The sequence below is a fragment of the Salvelinus alpinus genome, chromosome 6 (assembly GCF_045679555.1).
Source record: "Salvelinus alpinus chromosome 6, SLU_Salpinus.1, whole genome shotgun sequence".
Classification (NCBI taxonomy): Eukaryota; Metazoa; Chordata; class Actinopteri; order Salmoniformes; family Salmonidae; genus Salvelinus; species Salvelinus alpinus.
The window spans coordinates 80,264,315-80,285,849 of NC_092091.1; the positions used below are offsets into that span (position 1 = coordinate 80,264,315).

Sequence of the window (21,535 nt, forward strand, 5' to 3'; positions counted from 1 at the left end):
CAGACTGCAGGTCGCTTCAGGAAGGCACAGGCCGTAGCTGACATAGACACCTGCTCACACGCAGCATCTGAAGAAGGCAAAAACACGACAGGGCGGAACAAGGACACAGGAACAGCAAACATCAAACAAGAATCCGACAAGGACAGAAGCGGAAAACAGAGGGAGAAATAGGGACTCTAATCAGAGGGCAAAATAGGGGACAGGTGTGGAAGAGTAAATGAGGTCGTTAGGAGAATGAGAAACAGCTGGGAGCAGGAACGGAACGAAAGAGAGAGAGAGCGGGAGAGGGAGAGAGGGAGGAGGAGAGAGAGAGAGAGAAAGAGGAAAAGAACCTAATAAGACCAGCAGAGGGAAGCACAGGGACAAGACATGATGATCAAAGACAAAACATGACAGTACCCCCCCACTCACCGAGCGCCTCCTGGCGCACTCGAGGAGGAACCCTGGCGGCAACGAAGGAAATCATCAATCAACGAACGGTCCAGCACGTCCCGAGATGGAACCCAACTCCTCTCCTCAGGACCGTAACCCTCCCAATCCACTAAGTACTGGTGACCACGTCCCCGAGAACGCATGTCCATGATCTTCCGTACCTTGTAAATAGGAGCGCCCTCGACAAGGACGGGGGGGGGGGGGGGGAAGACGAACGGGGGCGCGAAGAAAAGGCTTGACACAAGAGACATGGAAGACAGGGTGGACGCGACGAAGATGTCGCGGAAGAAGCAGTCGCACAGCGACAGGATTGACGACCTGAGAGACACGGAACGGACCAATGAACCGCGGAGTCAACTTGCGAGAAGCTGTCGTAAGGGGAAGGTTACGAGTGGAAAGCCACACTCTCTGACCGCGACAATACCTAGGACTCTTAATCCTACGTTTATTGGCGGCTCTCACAGTCTGCGCCCTGTAACGGCAAAGTGCAGACCTGACCCTCCTCCAGGTGCGCTCACAACGTTGGACAAAAGCCTGAGCGGAGGGAACGCTGGACTCGGCGAGCTGGGACGAGAACAGAGGAGGCTGGTACCCAAGACTACTCTGAAACGGAGATAGCCCGGTAGCAGACGAAGGAAGCGAGTTGTGAGCGTACTCAGCCCAGGGGAGCTGTTCTGCCCAAGACGCAGGATTTCGAAACGAAAGGCTGCGTAATATGCGACCAATCGACTGATTGGCCCTTTCTGCTTGACCGTTAGACTGGGGATGAAACCCGGAAGAGAGACTGACGGAAGCACCAATCAAACGACAGAACTCCCTCCAAAACTGTGACGTGAATTGCGGACCTCTGTCTGAAACGGCGTCTAACGGGAGGCCATGAATTCTGAACACATTCTCAATGATGATTTGTGCCGTCTCCTTAGCGGAAGGAAGCTTAGCGAGGGGAATGAAATGTGCCGCCTTAGAGAACCTATCGATAACCGTAAGAATCACAGTCTTCCCCGCAGACGAAGGCAGACCGGTAATAAAGTCTAAGGCGATGTGAGACCATGGTCGAGAAGGAATGGGAAGCGGTCTGAGACGACCGGCAGGAGGAGAGTTACCTGACTTAGTCTGCGCGCAGTCCGAACAAGCAGCCACGAAACGGCGCGTGTCCCGCTCCTGAGTAGGCCACCAAAACCGCTGGCGAATAGAAGCAAGCGTACCCCGAACGCCGGGGTGGCCAGCTAACTTGGCAGAGTGAGCCCACTGAAGAACAGCCAGACGAGTAGAGACAGGAACGAACAGAAGGTTACTAGGACAAGCGCGCGGCGACGCAGTGTGAGTGAGTGCTTGCTTTACCTGTCTCTCAATTCCCCAGACAGTCAACCCGACAACACGCCCTTCAGGGAGAATCCCCTCGGGGTCGGTAGAAGCCACAGAAGAACTAAAGAGACGGGATAAGGCATCAGGCTTGGTGTTCTTATTTCCCGGACGATAGGAAATCACGAACTCGAAACGAGCGAAAAACAACGCCCAACGAGCTTGACGTGCATTAAGTCGTTTGGCAGAACGGATGTACTCAAGGTTCTTATGGTCAGTCCAAACGACAAAAGGGACGGTCGCCCCCTCCAACCACTGTCGCCATTCGCCTATGGCTAAGCGGATGGCGAGCAGTTCGCGGTTACCCACATCATAGTTGCGTTCCGATGGCGACAGGCGATGAGAAAAGTAAGCGCAAGGATGGACCTTATCGTCAGACTGGAAGCGCTGAGACAGAATGGCTCCCACGCCCACCTCTGAAGCGTCAACCTCGACAATGAATTGTTTAGTGACGTCAGGAGTAACAAGGATAGGGGCGGATGTAAAACGCTTCTTGAGGAGATCAAAAGCTCCCTGGGCGGAACCGGACCACTTAAAGCAAGTCTTGACAGAAGTCAGAGCTGTGAGAGGGGCAGCCACTTGACCGAAATTACGAATGAAACGCCGATAGAAATTAGCGAAACCGAGAAAGCGCTGCAACTCGACACGTGACTTAGGAACGGGCCAATCGCTGACAGCCTGGACCTTAGCGGGATCCATCTGAATGCCTTCAGCGGAAATAACAGAACCGAGAAATGTGACAGAGGAGACATGAAAGGCGCACTTCTCAGCCTTCACGTAGAGACAATTCTCTAAAAGGCGCTGGAGTACACGTCGAACGTGCTGAACATGAATCTCGAGTGACGGTGAAAAAATCAGGATATCGTCAAGGTAAACGAAAACAAAAATGTTCAGCATGTCTCTCAGTACATCATTAACTAATGCCTGAAAGACAGCTGGAGCATTAGCGAGACCGAACGGCAGAACCCGGTATTCAAAATGCCCTAACGGAGTGTTAAACGCCGTTTTCCACTCGTCCCCCTCTCTGATGCGTACGAGATGGTAAGCGTTACGAAGGTCCAACTTAGTAAAGAACCTGGCTCCCTGCAAAATCTCGAAGGCTGACGACATAAGGGGAAGCGGATAACGATTCTTAACCGTTATGTCATTCAGCCCTCGATAATCCACGCAGGGGCGCAGAGTACCGTCCTTCTTCTTAACAAAGAAAAACCCCGCTCCGGCGGGAGAGGAAGAAGGCACCACGGTACCGGCGTCGAGAGAAACAGACAGATAATCCTCGAGAGCCTTACGTTCGGGAGCCGACAGAGAGTATAGTCTACCCCGAGGGGGAGTGGTCCCCGGAAGGAGATCAATACAACAATCATACGACCGGTGAGGAGGAAGGGAGCTGGCTCTGGACCGACTGAAGACCGTGCGCAGATCATGATATTCCTCCGGCACTCCTGTCAAATCACCAGGTTCCTCCTGAGTAGAGGGGACAGAAGACACAGGAGGGATAGCAGACATTAAACACTTCACATGACAAGAAACGTTCCAGGATAGGATAGAATTACTAGACCAATTAATAGAAGGATTATGACATACTAGCCAGGGATGACCCAAAACAACAGGTGTAAAAGGTGAACGAAAAATCAAAAAGGAAATGGTCTCACTGTGGTTACCAGATACTGTGAGGGTTAAAGGTAGTGTCTCACATCTGATACTGGGGAGAAGACTACCATCTAAGGCGAACATGGGCGTGGGCTTCCCTAACTGTCTGAGAGGAATGTCATGTTTCCGAGCCCATGCTTCGTCCATAAAACAACCCTCAGCCCCAGAGTCTATCAAGGCACTGCAGGAAGCAGCCGAACCGGTCCAGCGTAGATGGACCGACAAGGTAGTACAGGATCTTGATGGAGAGACCTGAGTAGTAGCGCTCACCAGTAGCCCTCCGCTTACTGATGAGCTCTGGCTTTTACTGGACATGACATGACAAAATGTCCAGCAGAACCGCAATAGAGGCAAAGGCGGTTGGTGATTCTCCGTTCCCTCTCCTTAGTCGAGATGCGAATACCTCCCAGCTGCATGGGCTCAGTCTCTGAGCCGGTGAGAGGAGATGGTTGAGATGCGGAGAGGGGAAACACCGTTAACGCGAGCTCTCTTCCACGAGCTCGGTGACGAAGATCTACCCGTCGTTCTATGCGGATGGCGAGTGCAATCAAAGAGTCCACGCTGGAAGGAACCTCCCGGGAGAGAATCTCATCCTTAACCTCAGCGTGGAGTCCCTCCAGAAAACGAGCGAGCAACGCCGGCTCGTTCCAGTCACTGGATGCAGCAAGAGTGCGAAACTCTATAGAGTAATCCGTTATGGATCGATCACCTTGACATAGGGAAGCCAGGGCCCTGGAAGCCTCCTTCCCAAAAACTGAACGATCAAAAACCCGTATCATCTCCTCTTTAAAGTTCTGATAAACGTTAGAACACTCAGCCCTTGCCTCCCAGATAGCTGTGCCCCACTCCCGAGCCCGACCAGTAAGGAGTGATATGACGTAAGCGATCCGAGCTCTCTCTCTTGAGTATGTGTTGGGCTGGAGAGAGAACACAATATCACACTGGGTGAGAAAGGAGCGACACTCAGTGGGCTGCCCAGAGTAACATGGTGGGTTATTAACCCTAGGTTCCGGAGACTCGGAAGACCAGGAAGTAGCTGGTGGCACGAGACGAAGACTCTGAAACTGTCCTGAGAGATCGGAGACCTGAGCGGACAGGGTCTCAACGGCATGACGAGCAGCAGACAATTCCTGCTCGTGTCTGCCGAGCATTGCTCCCTGGATCTCGACGGCAGTGTTGCGAGAATCCGTAGTCGCTGGGTCCATTCTTGGTCGGATTCTTCTGTTATGCAGGTGAATGAGGACCCAAAAGCGACGTAATAGAAACAGAGTCTTTATTCCAGTATCAAACAAACAATGATTCTCCTGGATATATCAAAGGTAAATCCAAAACAGGAAACTGAAATCCTCTCGTCAGTAGAGAGGAACGACAGGAGACGCGACCACAGACTGCAGGTCGCTTCAGGAAGGCACAGGCCGTAGCTGACATAGACACCTGCTCACACGCAGCATCTGAAGAAGGCAAAAACACGACAGGGCGGAACAAGGACACAGGAACAGCAAACATCAAACAAGAATCCGACAAGGACAGAAGCGGAAAACAGAGGGAGAAATAGGGACTCTAATCAGAGGGCAAAATAGGGGACAGGTGTGGAAGAGTAAATGAGGTCGTTAGGAGAATGAGAAACAGCTGGGAGCAGGAACGGAACGAAAGAGAGAGAGAGCGGGAGAGGGAGAGAGGGAGGAGGAGAGAGAGAGAGAGAAAGAGGAAAAGAACCTAATAAGACCAGCAGAGGGAAGCACAGGGACAAGACATGATGATCAAAGACAAAACATGACAACAATATAGAAATAGATTTAATTTAGGCAAACAACAAATAGCTTTAGCTTCGGCTAACAATAAAACACTTTAGCTTTAACCAAGGCCAAGAAGGTGTGTACAGTTAGCCCATACAAAGCTCTGTTAACGTTGAAGGAATAGTTTTCTCTCGCACTGGGTCTTCATAACAAAGATCATGTTCGCTACTCTGCTTTTCGGGATGTTCACCCATTGTTTGTTGATACTCCCTTGTTTATAATATCAACCAAGTCAACCAATAATCCTATTGTTGGATGGAACACTGTTTAATATCCCTAATGAGTTTAAAAAGTTCTCTCTCTGTACAATACAAGAGAAAATAGTTACAAGACTTTAGTGAAAAATAAGTCCCGCGTTCTTTGTGTTGTCTTCTGAGGTTGAACTCTCCCCTTGGGGGGAAAGCTGTCTTTGATATGTAAAGTACTTCTCTTCTCAATCAGCTTTGTCAGGCTGCCTGCTTCCGACACTTTGGTGTGTGTGTGTGTGTGTGGTGTGTGTGTGTGTGTGTGTGTGTGTGTGTGTGTGTGTGTGTGTGTGTGTGTGTGTGTGTGTGTGTGTGTGTGTGTGTGTGTGTGTGTGTGTGTGTGTGTGTGTGTGTGTGTGTGTGTGTGTGCGTTTGATTCTGACTGATGAATACCATTAACATACTAATGTTCTATCTGTCAGTTATAGTAGGGGGACGCTTCCACAAGTAGTCAACTCAGTTTTACCTTTCTTTCTTTCTTCTCATCCTCACTTTTTACCCAACCCTTCGCCTTCCTTCATGGTCCAAAATCATATCTCTCTCTCTCTCTCTCTTCTACCTCTCTCTCTCTCTACCTTTCTCTCTCTCTCTCTCTCTCTCTCTCTCTCTCTCTCTCAAGCAGGAGTGATTGTGAGAGCGAATGGAATTTATTTTCACTCTATTGGGTTTTGGTATGTATATATATATATATATTGATTAGTTTAGTTGTTTTAAGGGTATATTGTTTAACTATCATTAAGCACGTATAAGGGTGGTGGGATCGTTGAGGTTGTTTTTATTTTTATTTTTATTTGTTTTTTTCGCGAGGGCACAACCAGCGGGTGGGGCTGGTTGAAATGGCCACTCGCGGAAGTGTAGAGTTTGAAAAACTTAGTCGGAGGCATGGAGTAAAGATTCCAGCGGCGGCCGGGTGTTCAGTAGAAGAATGTAGCCTGGCTGTGGGTGCTATCATTGGGTATGATAGCATCAAATCAGCCTCAAGGATGAATAGCGCTGTAGTGATCTTCTTAGATTTTATTGAAAAGGTGAATAAAATAGTCGAGACGGGTGTTGTGTTGCGGGAGACACAGACGCAGGTATTTCCGCTTATGAATCCGGCGAAAAAAGTGATACTTTCTAACGTGCCACCTTTTGTTAGAGATGAAGTGTTGGAGCGAGAGTTATCTCGTCATGGTCAAATCGTATCTACAATAAAGAAAGTTCTTTTTGGATGCAAATCTCCGTTGCTGAAACATGTCGTGTCTCATAGGAGACAAGTGCATATGATTTTAAAAAAGGACGTAGATGAACTGAATTTAGCGTTCAGTTTTAAGATTGATGGATTTGATTATGTATTTTATGCTTCGACGGAATCAATGAAATGCTTTGGTTGTGGAAGAGAGGGGCATTTGGTGCGCAGTTGTCCCGAGAATGAGCGCGCTGAGACCGGTAGTAGTTATAGTGCTGGTGCAAATAACGCACCACCGCGAAGGGATGAAAATACTAAGGGTGCAGGGGAAGGGAGAAGGTGGGCAGATGTGGTTGGAAAAGTAGGAGAAGAAGGCATTGTGGATAAGGTGGAAATTGTGGTAGATCAGAACAAAGAGGGAGGGGAAACAGGTGGTGAGATTGCGACTGCCGTCGCTGAGGTGGTGCTGGAAAATGAAATTGGAGGGCAAGAGGAGATTGAAATAACGGAAAAAGAAGCAGATGTTTTCAAAATACCGAGGAGTAAAAGGAAGAATGTAAGGGGGGGTGAAGGGTCTAGTTCTAAGAGAAAGGTAGAGAGTGATAAATCAGTTGAAGATGAACAAGTGGTAGAGATGGTGGAGTTTTCTTCTGGGGAGGATAGCGAGAGTGAGTCATCTGACGCGTCACAACAATATAGCGAGACAAATGGGGTGGAAGGGAGGTATGGGATTGAGAAGATACGTCAATTTCTGAAGTTGACAAAAGGGAAGAAATATATGCAGGATTACAATGTAACTGATTTTTTCCCTGAAAGTGAATTGTTTATTGAATCAGCAAAGTTTCTGATGTCAAAAATTACAGGAGGAGGGTTGAAAAGCCCTGAAATTGCTAGACTCAAGAAAGTGGTCACGAGAGTGATAAGTGATGTAAATTCGAAAGAAAATGAAAGAGTTCAGTTGCAGTTTTAACTCTGTAAAGAGATGTGGTGGCTGTATCATCCTCTGTATATTTTTTTCATCCATGAGCAGTTTTAAGATTTCTTCTTTAAACGTAAATGGGGCAAGAGATGGTAAAAAAAGAGCCATGGTGTATGAGTTAATTAGGGGAAAGGGAAGTGACATAATTTTTCTACAAGAAACGCATAGTAATTTGGAAAATGAAGTTATGTGGCAACAGGAGTGGGGGGGGACAGTGGTGTGTAGTCATAAAAACTCAAAAAGTGGGGGTGTGGCTATTTTGTTCTCAAAAGGGTTTTTGCCTTTTTCTTATGAGGTTGAGGAGATAGTTGAGGGGAGGTTATTAAAAGTCAGAGCAAGGTATGAAAACATCACTATGTGTCTGATAAATGTATATGCCCCAGTGGTGACAGTTGAGAGGGTATGTTTTTTAGAGACATTATCAAATACCATTGAGAAATGTAACAAAGAAGATTATTTATTTATTGCTGGGGATTTTAACTGCACAGTCAGCGATTTAGATAGAAATCACCAAGAACCTCATATAGCCTCAAGGACTTTTTTAAAACGCCTCATTGTAACACATGAACTGTGTGATATTTGGCGTAGTCAACATGGAGGAACAAGGCAGTACACCTGGGCGCATGTGAGAGAGAACATCATCTCTATGGCCAGGTTAGATAGGTTTTATTGTTTTGAGCATCAATCTCAGGTCTGTAAATCAAGTGTGATAACCCCAGTGGGATTTTCTGATCATTGTTTAATAACAGAGGTGGTGTTCATTAATGATGTAAAACCCAAAAGTGCATACTGGCATTTTAATATAACTTTATTGAGTGATGCTCACTTCAGGAAATGTTTCAGTTTTTTTGTGGGAGAGGTGGAGGTCTCAAAAGGCCAGTTTTGTATCACTTCAACAGTGGTGGGATATAGGGAAAATCCAGATTCAACAATTCTGTAATCAATACACGAGGAATGTCACCAAGGATATCACCAGATCAATGAAAGCCTTAGAGTTTGAAATAGTGGAACTCATGACGTTGGTTGAGACCACAGGAGATCGAGGCCATACTCAGGCCCTCAAGAGGAGAAAAGCTGCATTGGCAGACCTGCTGGGTATCAGAGCACAGGGGGCATTGGTGAGAAGTAAGTTTCAGGGAATATCTGAAATGGATGCCTCATCCAAGTTTTTCTTTGGTTTAGAAAAAAGAAAAAGAAAAATTATTCATTGTCTCAAATCAGCTGTTGGACAAGAGCTCACTAGCCCTAGTGAAATTAGAAAGAGGGCAGCAGAGTTCTATGCTGAGCTCTATAAGTGTGAGTACAAAGAGGATAAAACAGTGACACAGCAGTTCTTTGATGGGCTCCCAAAGGTGGCTGCAGAAGCTCAGGTTGAGCTTGAGCAACCATTGTCTTTGCAGGAGTTATACACTGCATTAAAAGGCATGGAAAATGGAAGGGCACCAGGCATTGATGGGCTTCCCGTTGACTTATTTAAGTCTTTTTGGGCTATGTTGGGAGAGGATTGGCTAGCAGTAGTTAATGATAGTTTAACCGGAGGGTTACTACCAATAAGCTGCAGAAGGGCTGTCCTAACCCTACTGCCCAAAAAGGGTGACCCTAGGGAGGTGAAGAACTGGAGGCCGGTGGCTTTATTGTGCACTGATTATAAGATATTGTCAAAGGCTTTGTCCAACAGGCTGAGGGAGGTGATGGGGCAAATCATACATACGGACCAGTCCTACTGTGTTCCTGGCAGGCAGATAGGGGATAACATTTCTCTGATTCGTGATTTTTTGGACGTCTCTAAGGCTATTGGGTTGGATGCTGGTCTAATTTCAATTGATCAGGAAAAGGCATTTGACCGAGTTGAACATAAATATTTATGGCACACGCTTGAGGCGTTTGGGTTCAGCTCGGGTTTTATTGCCATGATAAAGGTGATATATGGTGACATTGAAAGTGTATTGAAAGTTAACGGTGGTTTGAGTGCTCCTTTTAAAGTGTGTAGAGGTATTAGGCAGGGATGTTCTTTGTCAGGGATGTTGTATGCCATTGCTATAGAGCCACTACTAAATAGCATTAGAAGTCGCATTGAAGGGGTGTACCTTTCAGAGGATATTCCTCCTATTCGTCTCTCAGCCTATGCTGATGATGTAGTTGTGTTAGTGAAAAATCAAGCGGAGGTGGATAGTTTGAGTATAATGGTTGATCGTTTTAGGGGAATATCCTCTGCAAAGGTAAATTGGGAAAAGAGTTGTGCTTTACAGATTGGAAAATGGGCTGGAGGGATCATGGCTTTGCCAGGGGGGCTAGAATGGTGTAAGGGAGGTTTTAAGTATCTTGGAGTGTACCTAGGAGATGAGGGGACTATGGAAAAAAATTGGAGTGGGGTGGTTGAAATGGTGGAAGGGAGGATGAGGAGATGGCGTTGGTTATTATCTCGTATGTCATATAGGGGGCGCACTATTATAGTTAATAATGTGTGTAAGGGAGGTTTTAAGTATCTTGGAGTGTACCTAGGAGATGAGGGGACTATGGAAAAAAATTGGAGTGGGGTGGTTGAAATGGTGGAAGGGAGGATGAGGAGATGGCGTTGGTTATTATCTCGTATGTCATATAGGGGGCGCACTATTATAGTTAACAATGTGATTGCCTCTGCACTGTGGCATCGGTTGTCAGTTTTAGAACCACCATCTGGCCTTCTGACTAAGATACAGGCAATTATTGTGGATTTCTTTTGGGATAAATATCACTGGGTTCCACAAAGTGTTTTGTATTTATCAAAAGAGGAGGGGGGACAAGGTCTTGTACATCTTGCTAGTAGAGCTGCTGCTTTCCGGTTTCAGTTTATTCAAAGGTTGCTTTATGGACCGGAAAATGTGGTGTGGAGAGGGGTGGCAGGTCTTGTATTACAGAGGGTTGGAGGATTAGGATTAAAGAAGGCTTTATTTCTGGTTGATAGTAGACAGATTTCTAGGGAGGGAGTACCTCTGTTTTACAGAGGCCTTCTCAGAGTGTGGAGCATAATGAAGGTGTCCAGACGAAATTCAGCGGAGTCAGTGCATTGGCTGTTGGAGGAACCTCTGGTGTATGGGGCAAGACTGGATTGTACAACTGCAGCTGTTCCACATTTCTCCAAGATTCTGGTGAAGGGCAAAATAATCACCTTAAAACAGTTAATGGCCATGGCTGGGCCCGCCTTAATGGATGGAAGACGGGTGGCTGAACATTTGGGGATGAGGTCGGAAAGGATTGTCGGACAAATGTTGGGGAGCTGCAGGAAGGCTCTGTCAGCGGAAGAGTGGGGTATGCTTAGTAACCACAAGAAGAATATACAAGATGAAGACGTCTCATTTCCAAGACTAGGGATTACACCAAATATCTCAGAGTCAGAAAGAAAGGTGTTATTGCTGGATTTGAGAGGGTTGGAGGAGGTGAGTTTGGATGAGGTGAATGGGAAGGACTTGTATAGGGGGTGTGTCAAGGTGTTGAATAAAGATACATTGAAAAATAGAAAAGACACTCCATGGAGGGTAAAATTGGGCATTGATGATAAGGTAAAGCCAGAATGGAGAGCACTGTACAAGCCACCGTTACAAAAGGGTACTGGTGATATGCAATGGAGGGTTTTACATGGTATCATTGCAGTTAATGCTTTTGTATCTGTTATTAACTCAGATGTTAGAGATGGATGTCCTTTTTGTAATATAAGAGAAACCATTTTTCACTGTTTTATGGAGTGTGAGAGGATAAAACCTCTATTGGAAATGCTGGAATCTTTGTTTAAAGCTGTAGGGGAGGTTTTCAATAACACTGTTTTTATTTTGGGGTTTCGATATAGTAAGCAACAGAAAAGAAAATGTCAAATGTTAAATTTTATTTTGGGACAAGCTAAGATGTCAATTTTTCTGAGTAGGAAACATAAGATAGAAACGGGATATGGGCAGGATGTAAGATGTGTTTTTAAAGGATTAGTGAAAGCAAGAATAAAAGTAGATTTTGAGTTCTTCTCAGCTGTAAAAGATCTCATATTGTTTGAGGAGAAGTGGGCATACGAAGGAGCGCTTTGTTTTGTAGAGGAGGGGAAATTATTTTTTGCTGAAGAAATAAGTTGAATGTATATGTTATGTATTTATTTTTGTTTAGGAATTACATTTGTTGATTCATTTCTGAAAAGACAGTGTGTCATTATTTATGTCTCTCTCTCTCTCTCCATCCCTTCATCCCTTCATCCATCCCTCTCTCTCAGGTGGAGGATGATTGGAAGTACGTTGCCATGGTGATAGACAGAATCTTCCTGTGGGTGTTTGTGACGGTGTGCATCCTCGGAACCCTCGGCCTCTTCCTGCAGCCTGTCATTGGCTTCCTGTCATAACCCAGAACCAATAAGGGCTCACTGACACCACCGGCTGCCTCCACAAATGGACTCGTTGGTTTTGTGTTGTAAATTCTAAATAAATAAATGACACAATCATACTGTATACATGGTAGACACCAAGAACCAATCAACAGTCACCAATCGGAGTCGCCGGGTATGAGTTAGAACCAAAAACCAGTCAGAGCCGCTGGATGTGAGTCATAACCAATTACCAATCACATAAATCAGGTTTCTGTCGTGAACCAATCCCAGTTATTGTGCTATTGTGTCTCAATCAATCAGAATGACATGACACAGTGCATTCTTATAAAAAAAACTACAACCAACCAATCAGAGATCCCGTTCTTGCCTGGCGATTAGAATCCATCCATGTGATTTAGAACACGACTACGATGTTGTTCTTATCAATGTTCTAGAAGGTATAATTGGCATGGCCTCAGTAAATACGTGCCGGATTAAATTAGCCTGAACAGTTTCCATCCAGAAATAGCAGCTTCCTCTTCTATACAGATATTAATTAATCTAAGGGATTTCTATCATCCGATTCCATGACGATTAATTTGTGTTTTTTATTCATTCTTTTTAATTAAGTTTCTGCATTCAACGATCTCCTGAAATACAATAAGTAGATCATGCATGATGGACTTAGAATGGCTGTTTCCCAATTGGCACCCTATACCTTACATAGTGCATTGCTTTTGACAGAGCCCTGTGGGCAGCACTATGGGCCCTGGTCACAAATAGTGCACTATATAGGGAATAGGGTGCCATTTGGGATGCAGACAATGGTTGACCAAGGCCTCTGCATCTATATACAATTACTATAAGACAATTCTATAATAATTATAATTATATTACCATACAGTACCGACAGATTTTTGGATAATAGTTTTTTTTTGTATGGTTATTGTCATTAATCCAACGCATTAAAGCTTTTCATTGTTTGTTTAATTAGCAATGCACACCTCGCTCTCAAGTGACTGTCACTTTGGTACCGATGTTTCCTGCTTTCTGTATAGTATGGATGCACTACTTTATGGATTTGGAATAAATGCAATATTCTCCCAAAATATGAAAAGCATCTCACTGATCTGTACTGTTTATAGACTATAGCTGGACTGTAGCACTATGGTGTCTGTTTATAGACTGTAGCTCTATGGTGTCTGTTTATAGACTGTAGCACTATGGTGTCTGTTTATAGACTGTAGCACTATGGTGTCTGTTTATAGACTGTAGCACTATGGTGTCTGTTTATAGACTGTAGCACTATGGTGTCTGTTTATAGACTGTAGCTAGACTGTAGCAGTATGGTGTCTGTTTATAGGCTGTAGCACTATGGTGTCTGTTTATAGACTGTAGCTAGACTGTAGCAGTATGGCGTCTGTTTATAGACTGTAGCTAGACTGTAGCAGTATGGTGTCTGTTTATAGACTGTAGCATTATGGTGTCTGTTTATAGACTGTAGCACTATGGTGTCTGTTTATAGACTGTAGCTAGACTGTAGCACTATGGTGCCTGTTTATAGACTGTAGCTAGACTGTAGCAGTATGGTGTCTGTTTATAGACTGTAGCACTATGGTGTCTGTTTATAGACTGTAGCTAGACTGTAGCAGTATGGTGTCTGTTTATAGACTGTAGCACTATGGTGTCTGTTTATAGACTGTAGCACTATGGTGTCTGTTTATAGACTGTAGCTAGACTGTAGCAGTATGGTGTCTGTTTATAGACTGTAGCACTATGGTGTCTGTTTATAGACTGTAGCACTATGGTGTCTGTTTATAGACTGTAGCACTATGGTGTCTGTTTATAGACTGTAGCTAGACTGTAGCAGTATGGTGTCTGTTTATAGGCTGTAGCACTATGGTGTCTGTTTATAGACTGTAGCTAGACTGTAGCAGTATGGCGTCTGTTTATAGACTGTAGCTAGACTGTAGCAGTATGGTGTCTGTTTATAGACTGTAGCATTATGGTGTCTGTTTATAGACTGTAGCACTATGGTGTCTGTTTATAGACTGTAGCTAGACTGTAGCACTATGGTGCCTGTTTATAGACTGTAGCTAGACTGTAGCAGTATGGTGTCTGTTTATAGACTGTAGCACTATGGTGTCTGTTTATAGACTGTAGCTAGACTGTAGCAGTATGGTGTCTGTTTATAGACTGTAGCACTATGGTGTCTGTTTATAGACTGTAGCACTATGGTGTCTGTTTATAGACTGTAGCTAGACTGTAGCAGTATGGTGTCTGTTTATAGACTGTAGCACTATGGTGTCTGTTTATAGACTGTAGCACTATGGTGTCTGTTTATAGACTGTAGCTAGACTGTAGCAGTATGGTGTCTGTTTATAGACTGTAGCACTATGGTGTCTGTTTATAGACTGTAGCTAGACTGTAGCAGTATGGTGTCTGTTTATAGACTGTAGCACTATGGTGTCTGTTTATAGACTGTAGCACTATGGTGTCTGTTTATAGACTGTAGCTAGACTGTAGCAGTATGGTGTCTGTTTATAGACTGTAGCACTATGGTGTCTGTTTATAGACTGTAGCACTATGGCGTCTGTTTATAGACTGTAGCTAGACTGTAGCAGTATGGTGTCTGTTTATAGCCTGTAGCTCTATGGTGTCTGTTTATAGACTGTAGCTAGACTGTAGCAGTATGGTGTCTGTTTATAGCCTGTAGCTCTATGGTGTCTGTTTATAGACTGTAGCTAGACTGTAGCAGTATGGTGTCTGTTTATAGACTGTAGCTAGACTGTAGCAGTATGGTGTCTGTTTATAGACTGTAGCTAGACTGTAGCAGTATGGTGTCTGTTTATAGACTGTAGCTAGACTGTAGCAGTAGGGTGTCTGTTTATAGACTGTAGCACTGTGGTGTCTGTTTATAGACTGTAGCACTATGGTGTCTGTTTATAGACTGTAGCACGATGGTGTCTGTTTATAGACTGTAGCTAGACTGTAGCAGTATGGTGTCTGTTTATAGACTGTAGCAGTATGGCGTCTGTTTATAGACTGTAGCTAGACTGTAGCAGTATGGTGTCTGTTTATAGACTGTAGCACTATGGTGTCTGTTTATAGACTGTAGCACTATGGTGTCTGTTTATAGACTGTAGCTAGACTGTAGCAGTATGGTGTCTGTTTATAGACTGTAGCTAGCCTGTAGAAATATGGTGTCTGTTCATAGACTGTAGCTAGACTGTAGCAGTATTGTGTAGGTTTATAGACTGTATCTAGACTGTAGCACTAAGGTGTCTGTTTATAGACTGTAGCTAGACTGTAAAAGTATTGTGTAGGTTTATAGACTGTAGCAGTATTGTGTAGGTTTATAGACTGTAGCTAGACTGTAGCAGTATTGTGTAGGTTTATAGACTGTAGCTAGACTGTAGCAGTATTGTGTAGGTTTATAGACTGTAGCTAGACTGTAGCAGTATGGTGTCTGTTCATAGACTGTAGCTAGACTGTAGCAGTATGGTGTCTGTTCATAGACTGTAGCTAGACTAGCAGTATGGTGTCTGTTCATAGACTGTAGCTAGACTGTAGCAGTATGGTGTCTGTTTATAGACTGTAGCTAGACTGTAGCAGTATGGTGTCTGTTCATAGACTGTAGCTAGACTGTAGCAGTATGGTGTCTGTTTATAGACTGTAGCTAGACTGTAGCAGTATGGTGTTCCTGTGTAAGTAGAGGTTCTGATAATAACATAATGGATACAGAACCCACACCAGTGATCCCAGGCCACATAATGGAAACAGAACCCACACCAGTGATCCCAGGCCACATAATGGAAACAGAACCCACACCAGTGATCCCAGGCCACATAATGGAAACAGAACCCCCACCAGTGATCCCAGGCCACATAATGGAAACAGAACCCACACCAGTGATCCCAGGCCACATAATGGAAACAGAACCCACACCAGTGATCCCAGGCCACATAATGGATACAGAACCCACAGCAGTGATCCCAGGCTACATAATGGAAACAGAACCCACACCAGTGATCCCAGGCCACATAATGGAAACAGAACCCACAGCAGTGATCCCAGGCCACATAATGGAAACAGAACCCACAGCAGTGATCCCAGGCCACATAATGGAAACAGAACCCACACCAGTGATCCCAGGTCACATAATGGAAACAGAACCCACAGCAGTGATCCCAGGCCACATAATGGAAACAGAACCCACACCAGTGATCCCAGGTCACATAATGGATACAGAACCCACAGCAGTGATCCCAGGTCACATATTGGATACAGAACCCACACCAGTGATCCCAGACCACATAATTTTTACAGAACCCACACCAGTGATCCCAGGTCACATAATGGAAACGGAACCCACACCAGTGATCCCAGGTCACATAATGGAAACAGAACCCACACCAGTGATCCCAGGTCACATAATGGAAACAGAACCCACACCAGTGATCCCAGGTCACATAATGGAAACAGAACCCACACCAGTGATCCCAGACCACATAATTTTTACAGAACCCACACCAGTGATCCCAGGTCACATAATGGAAACAGAACCCACACCAGTGATCCCAGACCACATAATGGATACAGAACCCACACCAGTGATCCCAGGTCACATAATGGAAACAGAACCCACACCAGTGATCCCAGACCACATAATTTTTACAGAACCCACACCAGTGATCCCAGGTCACATAATGGAAACGGAACCCACACCAGTGATCCCAGGTCACATAATGGAAACAGAACCCACACCAGTGATCCCAGGCTACATAATGGAAACAGAACCCACAGCAGTGATCCCAGGCCACATAATGGAAACAGAACCCACACCAGTGATCCCAGGTCACATAATGGATACAGAACCCACAGCAGTGATCCCAGGTCACATATTGGATACAGAACCCACACCAGTGATCCCAGACCACATAATTTTTACAGAACCCACACCAGTGATCCCAGGTCACATAATGGAAACGGAACCCACACCAGTGATCCCAGGTCACATAATGGAAACAGAACCCACACCAGTGATCTCAGGTCACATAATGGAAACAGAACCCACACCAGTGATCCCAGGCCACATAATGGATACAGAACCCACACCAGTGATCCCAGACCACATAATTTTTACAGAACCCACACCAGTGATATCAGGCCACATAATGGAAACAGAACCCACACCAGTGATCCCAGGTCACATATTGGATACAGAACCCACACCAGTGATCCCAGACCACATAATTTTTACAGAACCCACACCAGTGATCCCAGGTCACATAATGGAAACAGAACCCACACCAGTGATCCCAGGTCACATATTGGATACAGAACCCACACCAGTGATCCCAGGTCACATATTGGATACAGCACCCACACCAGTGATCCCAGACCACATAATGGATACAGAACCCACAGCAGTGATCCCAGGTCACATATTGGATACAGCACCCACACCAGTGATCCCAGACCACATAATGGATACAGAACCCACAGCAGTGATCCCAGGTCACATAATGGAAACAGAACCCACACCAGTGATCCCAGGCCACATAATGGATACAGAACCCACACCAGTGATCCCAGGCCACATAATGGATACAGAACCCACACCAGTGATCCCAGGTCACATAATGGATACAGAACCCACACCAGTGATCCCAGGTCACATAATGGATACAGAACCCACAGCAGTGATCCCAGGTCACATAATGGATACAGAACCCCCACCAGTGATCCCAGGTCACATAATGGATACAGAACCCACACCAGTGATCCCAGGCCACATAATGGATACAGAACCCACACCAGTGATCCCAGGCCACATAATGGATACAGAATCCACACCAGTGATCCCAGGCCACATAATGGATACAGAATCCACACCAGTGATCCCAGGTCACATAATGGATACAGAATCCACAGCAGTGATCCCAGGCCACATAATGGAAACAGAACCCACAGCAGTGATCCCAGGCCACATAATGGATACAGAATCCACAGCAGTGATCCCAGGTCACATAATGGATACAGAATCCACAGCAGTGATCCCCTAACTCTGCTTTAAACATCCACCTTTGAAAACAGCCTTTAGGAGTAAACAAAAGGTATCAAGTTAAAGCGTTGGCCAACCATGTACTACACCTGACCCTTAAGGGGTAGTTGGCACCAACACACTTCTACACACACAAATAATACATTAATCATCTTCTTTTGATTGCGCATCCGTCTTCGAGAAACTCAATCTCTAAATCAATCCCTACCCCTGACCCCTGACCCCTGACCCCTACACTCTCTTTGATAGCCTCTCACTGTTGATCTGTATTGATTAAGCCAATATGGCGTCTTTGGCAGAGGTCCTCACATTCATTCATAGCCTGGTTCCATATCTGTTTGTGTTGGCCAAACAGTACAAAAAGATGTTGGACCAGGCTACTAACGTATTACTTACACTAATTTTTTTCAGATCAAGCTCTATGCATTCTCTATGCACATGTCAGGGGGTCAAAGGGACACGGTTGATTTGAGATCCGTGCCTCGTGGGGACGGCTGCTGACAAACTCTGTGGACTAGTCCTCTATTTCATCCCTTTTCTTCCTCTCCACCTTTCCGTCTTCCTTCCTTCCCTCTGTTGGAGCTGTCAGAGCTCATCACTCCGTCCTCCCCGTGTCCCTATATGGAGAAGGCCTATTGGGTACACGGAAGTACACACAAACACACGCACCGTGAGACCCAGAAGATCACAGTCAGTTTGATTCACTTGGTAATGTAATCTTCTAGGCCAGCTCATTGTGCCATGAAGGTTTTAGCCCAGAGGACAGAGACACTGGGGAGGACAGGGAAGTGTGTGTGTGTGTGTGTGTGTGTGTGTGTGTGTGTGTGTGTGTGTGTGTGTGTGTGTGTGTGTGTGTGTGTGTGTGTGTGTGTGTGTGTGTGTGTGTGTGTGTGTGTGTGTGTGTGCGCGCGTTGCGTGCGTGTAGCCTGGTGCTACATGGACACAGTTAATAAGGGCCTAATAAAAGGCAAGTGGAGACGATGGGCCTGACTGGGTGAACAGAACTGTTATGGTCACGGTCGGCTGAGCGAACAGACACACACACACACACACACACACACACACACACACACACACACACACACACACACACACACACACACACACACACACACACACACACACACACACACACACACACACACACACACAGAGCTGTTATGGAAGTAGTCTTTGGTTTAAGGGCTTCTGAAGTCTCACTGGAGTTATTTCTGCTATGGATAGAGGGAGGAATGGAGGGGTGAAGAGAGGGAGGGATGACGAGAGAGAGAAAGTGCACGCGCCCGCGAGAGAGAGAGAGAGAGAGAGAGAGAGAGAGAGAGAGCTTTGGTTAGGTAGTGCTGTATATACGTGGGTATGCTATACAGCAGGTGGGGAGAGAGTGAGAGAGGAGGAAGAGGCTTGGCTTGAAGCGCTGGCCATCTTGTTGTTAAGACATGAATAATCTGAGTTAGGCCCACAGAAGTATACCTACGGAGGAGAGGCTTCTATGAAGGAACTGTGAATGTCTTTGAACTTCAGAGAGTTAGCATAACGTTGGACCAGAGCCAGCTAGCTAACAAGTTTGTGTGTGCAGAGCGGCACCAAAATTAAAACACGTCTTACCTTTTTGTAGTTACTGAATGCAATGTGAAACGTGATAACTATAGAACCCTTAACATTGAAAAAGTTAATCCATTCTTCTCTAATTAAACATCTCTCTCCCTAATTTCTGAATCACACTTGTAACATCAGTAGGCTACAGGAGACTATGCTTCAGAAAGGGGCGGGGCTACAGGAGACTATGCTTCAGAGGGGGGAGGGGCTACAGGAGACTATATGATGGAGGGGGCGGGGCTACAGGAGACTATGCTTCAGAGAGGGGAGGGGCTACAGTAGACTATGCTTCAGAGGGGGGAGGGGCTACAGGAGACTATGCTTCGGAGGGGGGAGGGGCTACAGGAGACTATATGTTGGAGGGGGGCGGGGCTACAGGAGACTATGCTTCAGAGAGTGGAGGGGCTACAGTACACTATGCTTCGGCGGGGGGAGGGGCTACAGTAGACTATGCTTCGGAGGGGGGAGGGGCTACAGGAGACTATGCTTCGGAGGGGGGAGGGGCTACAGGAGACTATGCTTCGGGGGGAGGGGCTACAGTAGACTATGCTTCGGAGGGGGGAGGGGCTACAGTAGACTATGCTTCGGAGGGGGGAGGGGCTACAGTAGACTACGCTTCGGAGGGGGGAGGGGCTAAAGTAGACTGCTTCGGAGATGGAGGGGCAGGTAGCCTACAAACTCACACACACACTGGCAAAGCTTTTCAGCTGCCAGGCAGGCAGACACCGGAATGTATTTCTGAGTGACAGAGTAAGGGCTTTGCATTGGAGCTTTGTTGCGTTTTTTTGAGGGACAAAAAAATGATCACGTAACGTAAAGGACATTGAAGAAGGAAAGAGGAGGTAGAAATGATATTAGAGAAGGAAAGGGAGGAGGTAGTAGAAAAGGTATATAGAAGGAAAGGGAGGAGGTAGTAGAAAGGGTATATAGAAGGAAAGGGAGGAGGTAGTAGAAAGGGTATAGAAGGAAAGGGAGGAGGTAGTAGAAAGGGTATAGAAGGAAAGGGAGGAGGTAGTAGAAAGGGTATAGAAGGAAAGGGAGGAGGTAGTAGAAAGGGTATAGAAGGAAAGGGAGGAAGTAGTAGAAAGGGTATATAGAAGGAAAGGGAGGAGGTAGTAGAAAGGGTATAGAAGGAAAGGGAGGAGGTAGTAGAAAGGGTATAGAAGGAAAGGGAGGAAGTAGTAGAAAGGGTATATAGAAGGAAAGGGAGGAGGTAGTAGAAAGGGTATAGAAGGAAAGGGAGGAAGTAGTAGAACGGGTATAGAAGGAAAGGGAGGAGGTAGTGTAAAGGGTATATAGAAGGAAAGGGAGGAAGTAGTAGAAAGGGTATATAGAAGGAAAGGGAGGAGGTAGTAGAAAGGGTATATAGAAGGAAAGGGAGGAGGTAGTAGAAAGGGTATAGAAGGAAAGGGAGGAGGTAGTAGAAAGGATATAGAAGGAAAGGGAGGAGGTAGTAGAAAGGGTATAGAAGGAAAGGGAGGAAGTAGTAGAACGGGTATAGAAGGAAAGGGAGGAGTGGTAGAAAGGGTATAGAAGGAAAGGGAGGAGGTAGTAGAAAGGGTATAGAAGGAAAGGGAGGAGGTAGTTTAAAGGGAATAGAAGGAAAGGGAGGAGGTAGTAGAAAGGGTATATAGAAGGAAAGGGAGGAGGTAGTAGAAATGGTATATAGAAGGAAAGGGAGGAGGTAGTAGAAATGGTATATAGAAGGAAAGGGAGGAGGTAGTAGAAAGGGTATAGAAGGAAAGGGCGTACAATATAAGAAGAAATAGGGGGGAGGACAGCTTTGACTCTCCTTTCTCTCTCACTGTGTGTGTGTGTGTGTGTGTGTGTGTGTGTGTGTGTGTGTGTGTGTGTGTGTGTGTGTGTGTGTGTGTGTGTGTGTGTGTGTGTGTGTGTGTGTGTGTGTGTGTGTGTGTGTG

At 45.7% G+C, this 21,535-nt stretch overlaps 1 protein-coding gene across 2 annotated transcripts in view; it reads left to right on the top strand.

Moving 5' to 3' along the window:
• The window catches only part of LOC139579451 (neuronal acetylcholine receptor subunit alpha-3-like), a 20,365-nt gene extending 7,295 nt beyond the window's left edge, over positions 1 to 13,070 (top strand). For both annotated transcript variants that reach the window (XM_071408133.1, XM_071408134.1), the window contains exon 7: positions 11,864 to 13,070. In XM_071408133.1, coding sequence (XP_071264234.1) covers positions 11,864 to 11,989 — 126 coding nt within the window. In that variant the 3' untranslated portion in view covers positions 11,990 to 13,070. The remainder of the gene's footprint in view (positions 1 to 11,863) is intronic.
• Positions 13,071 to 21,535: the final 8,465 nt, after the last annotated feature.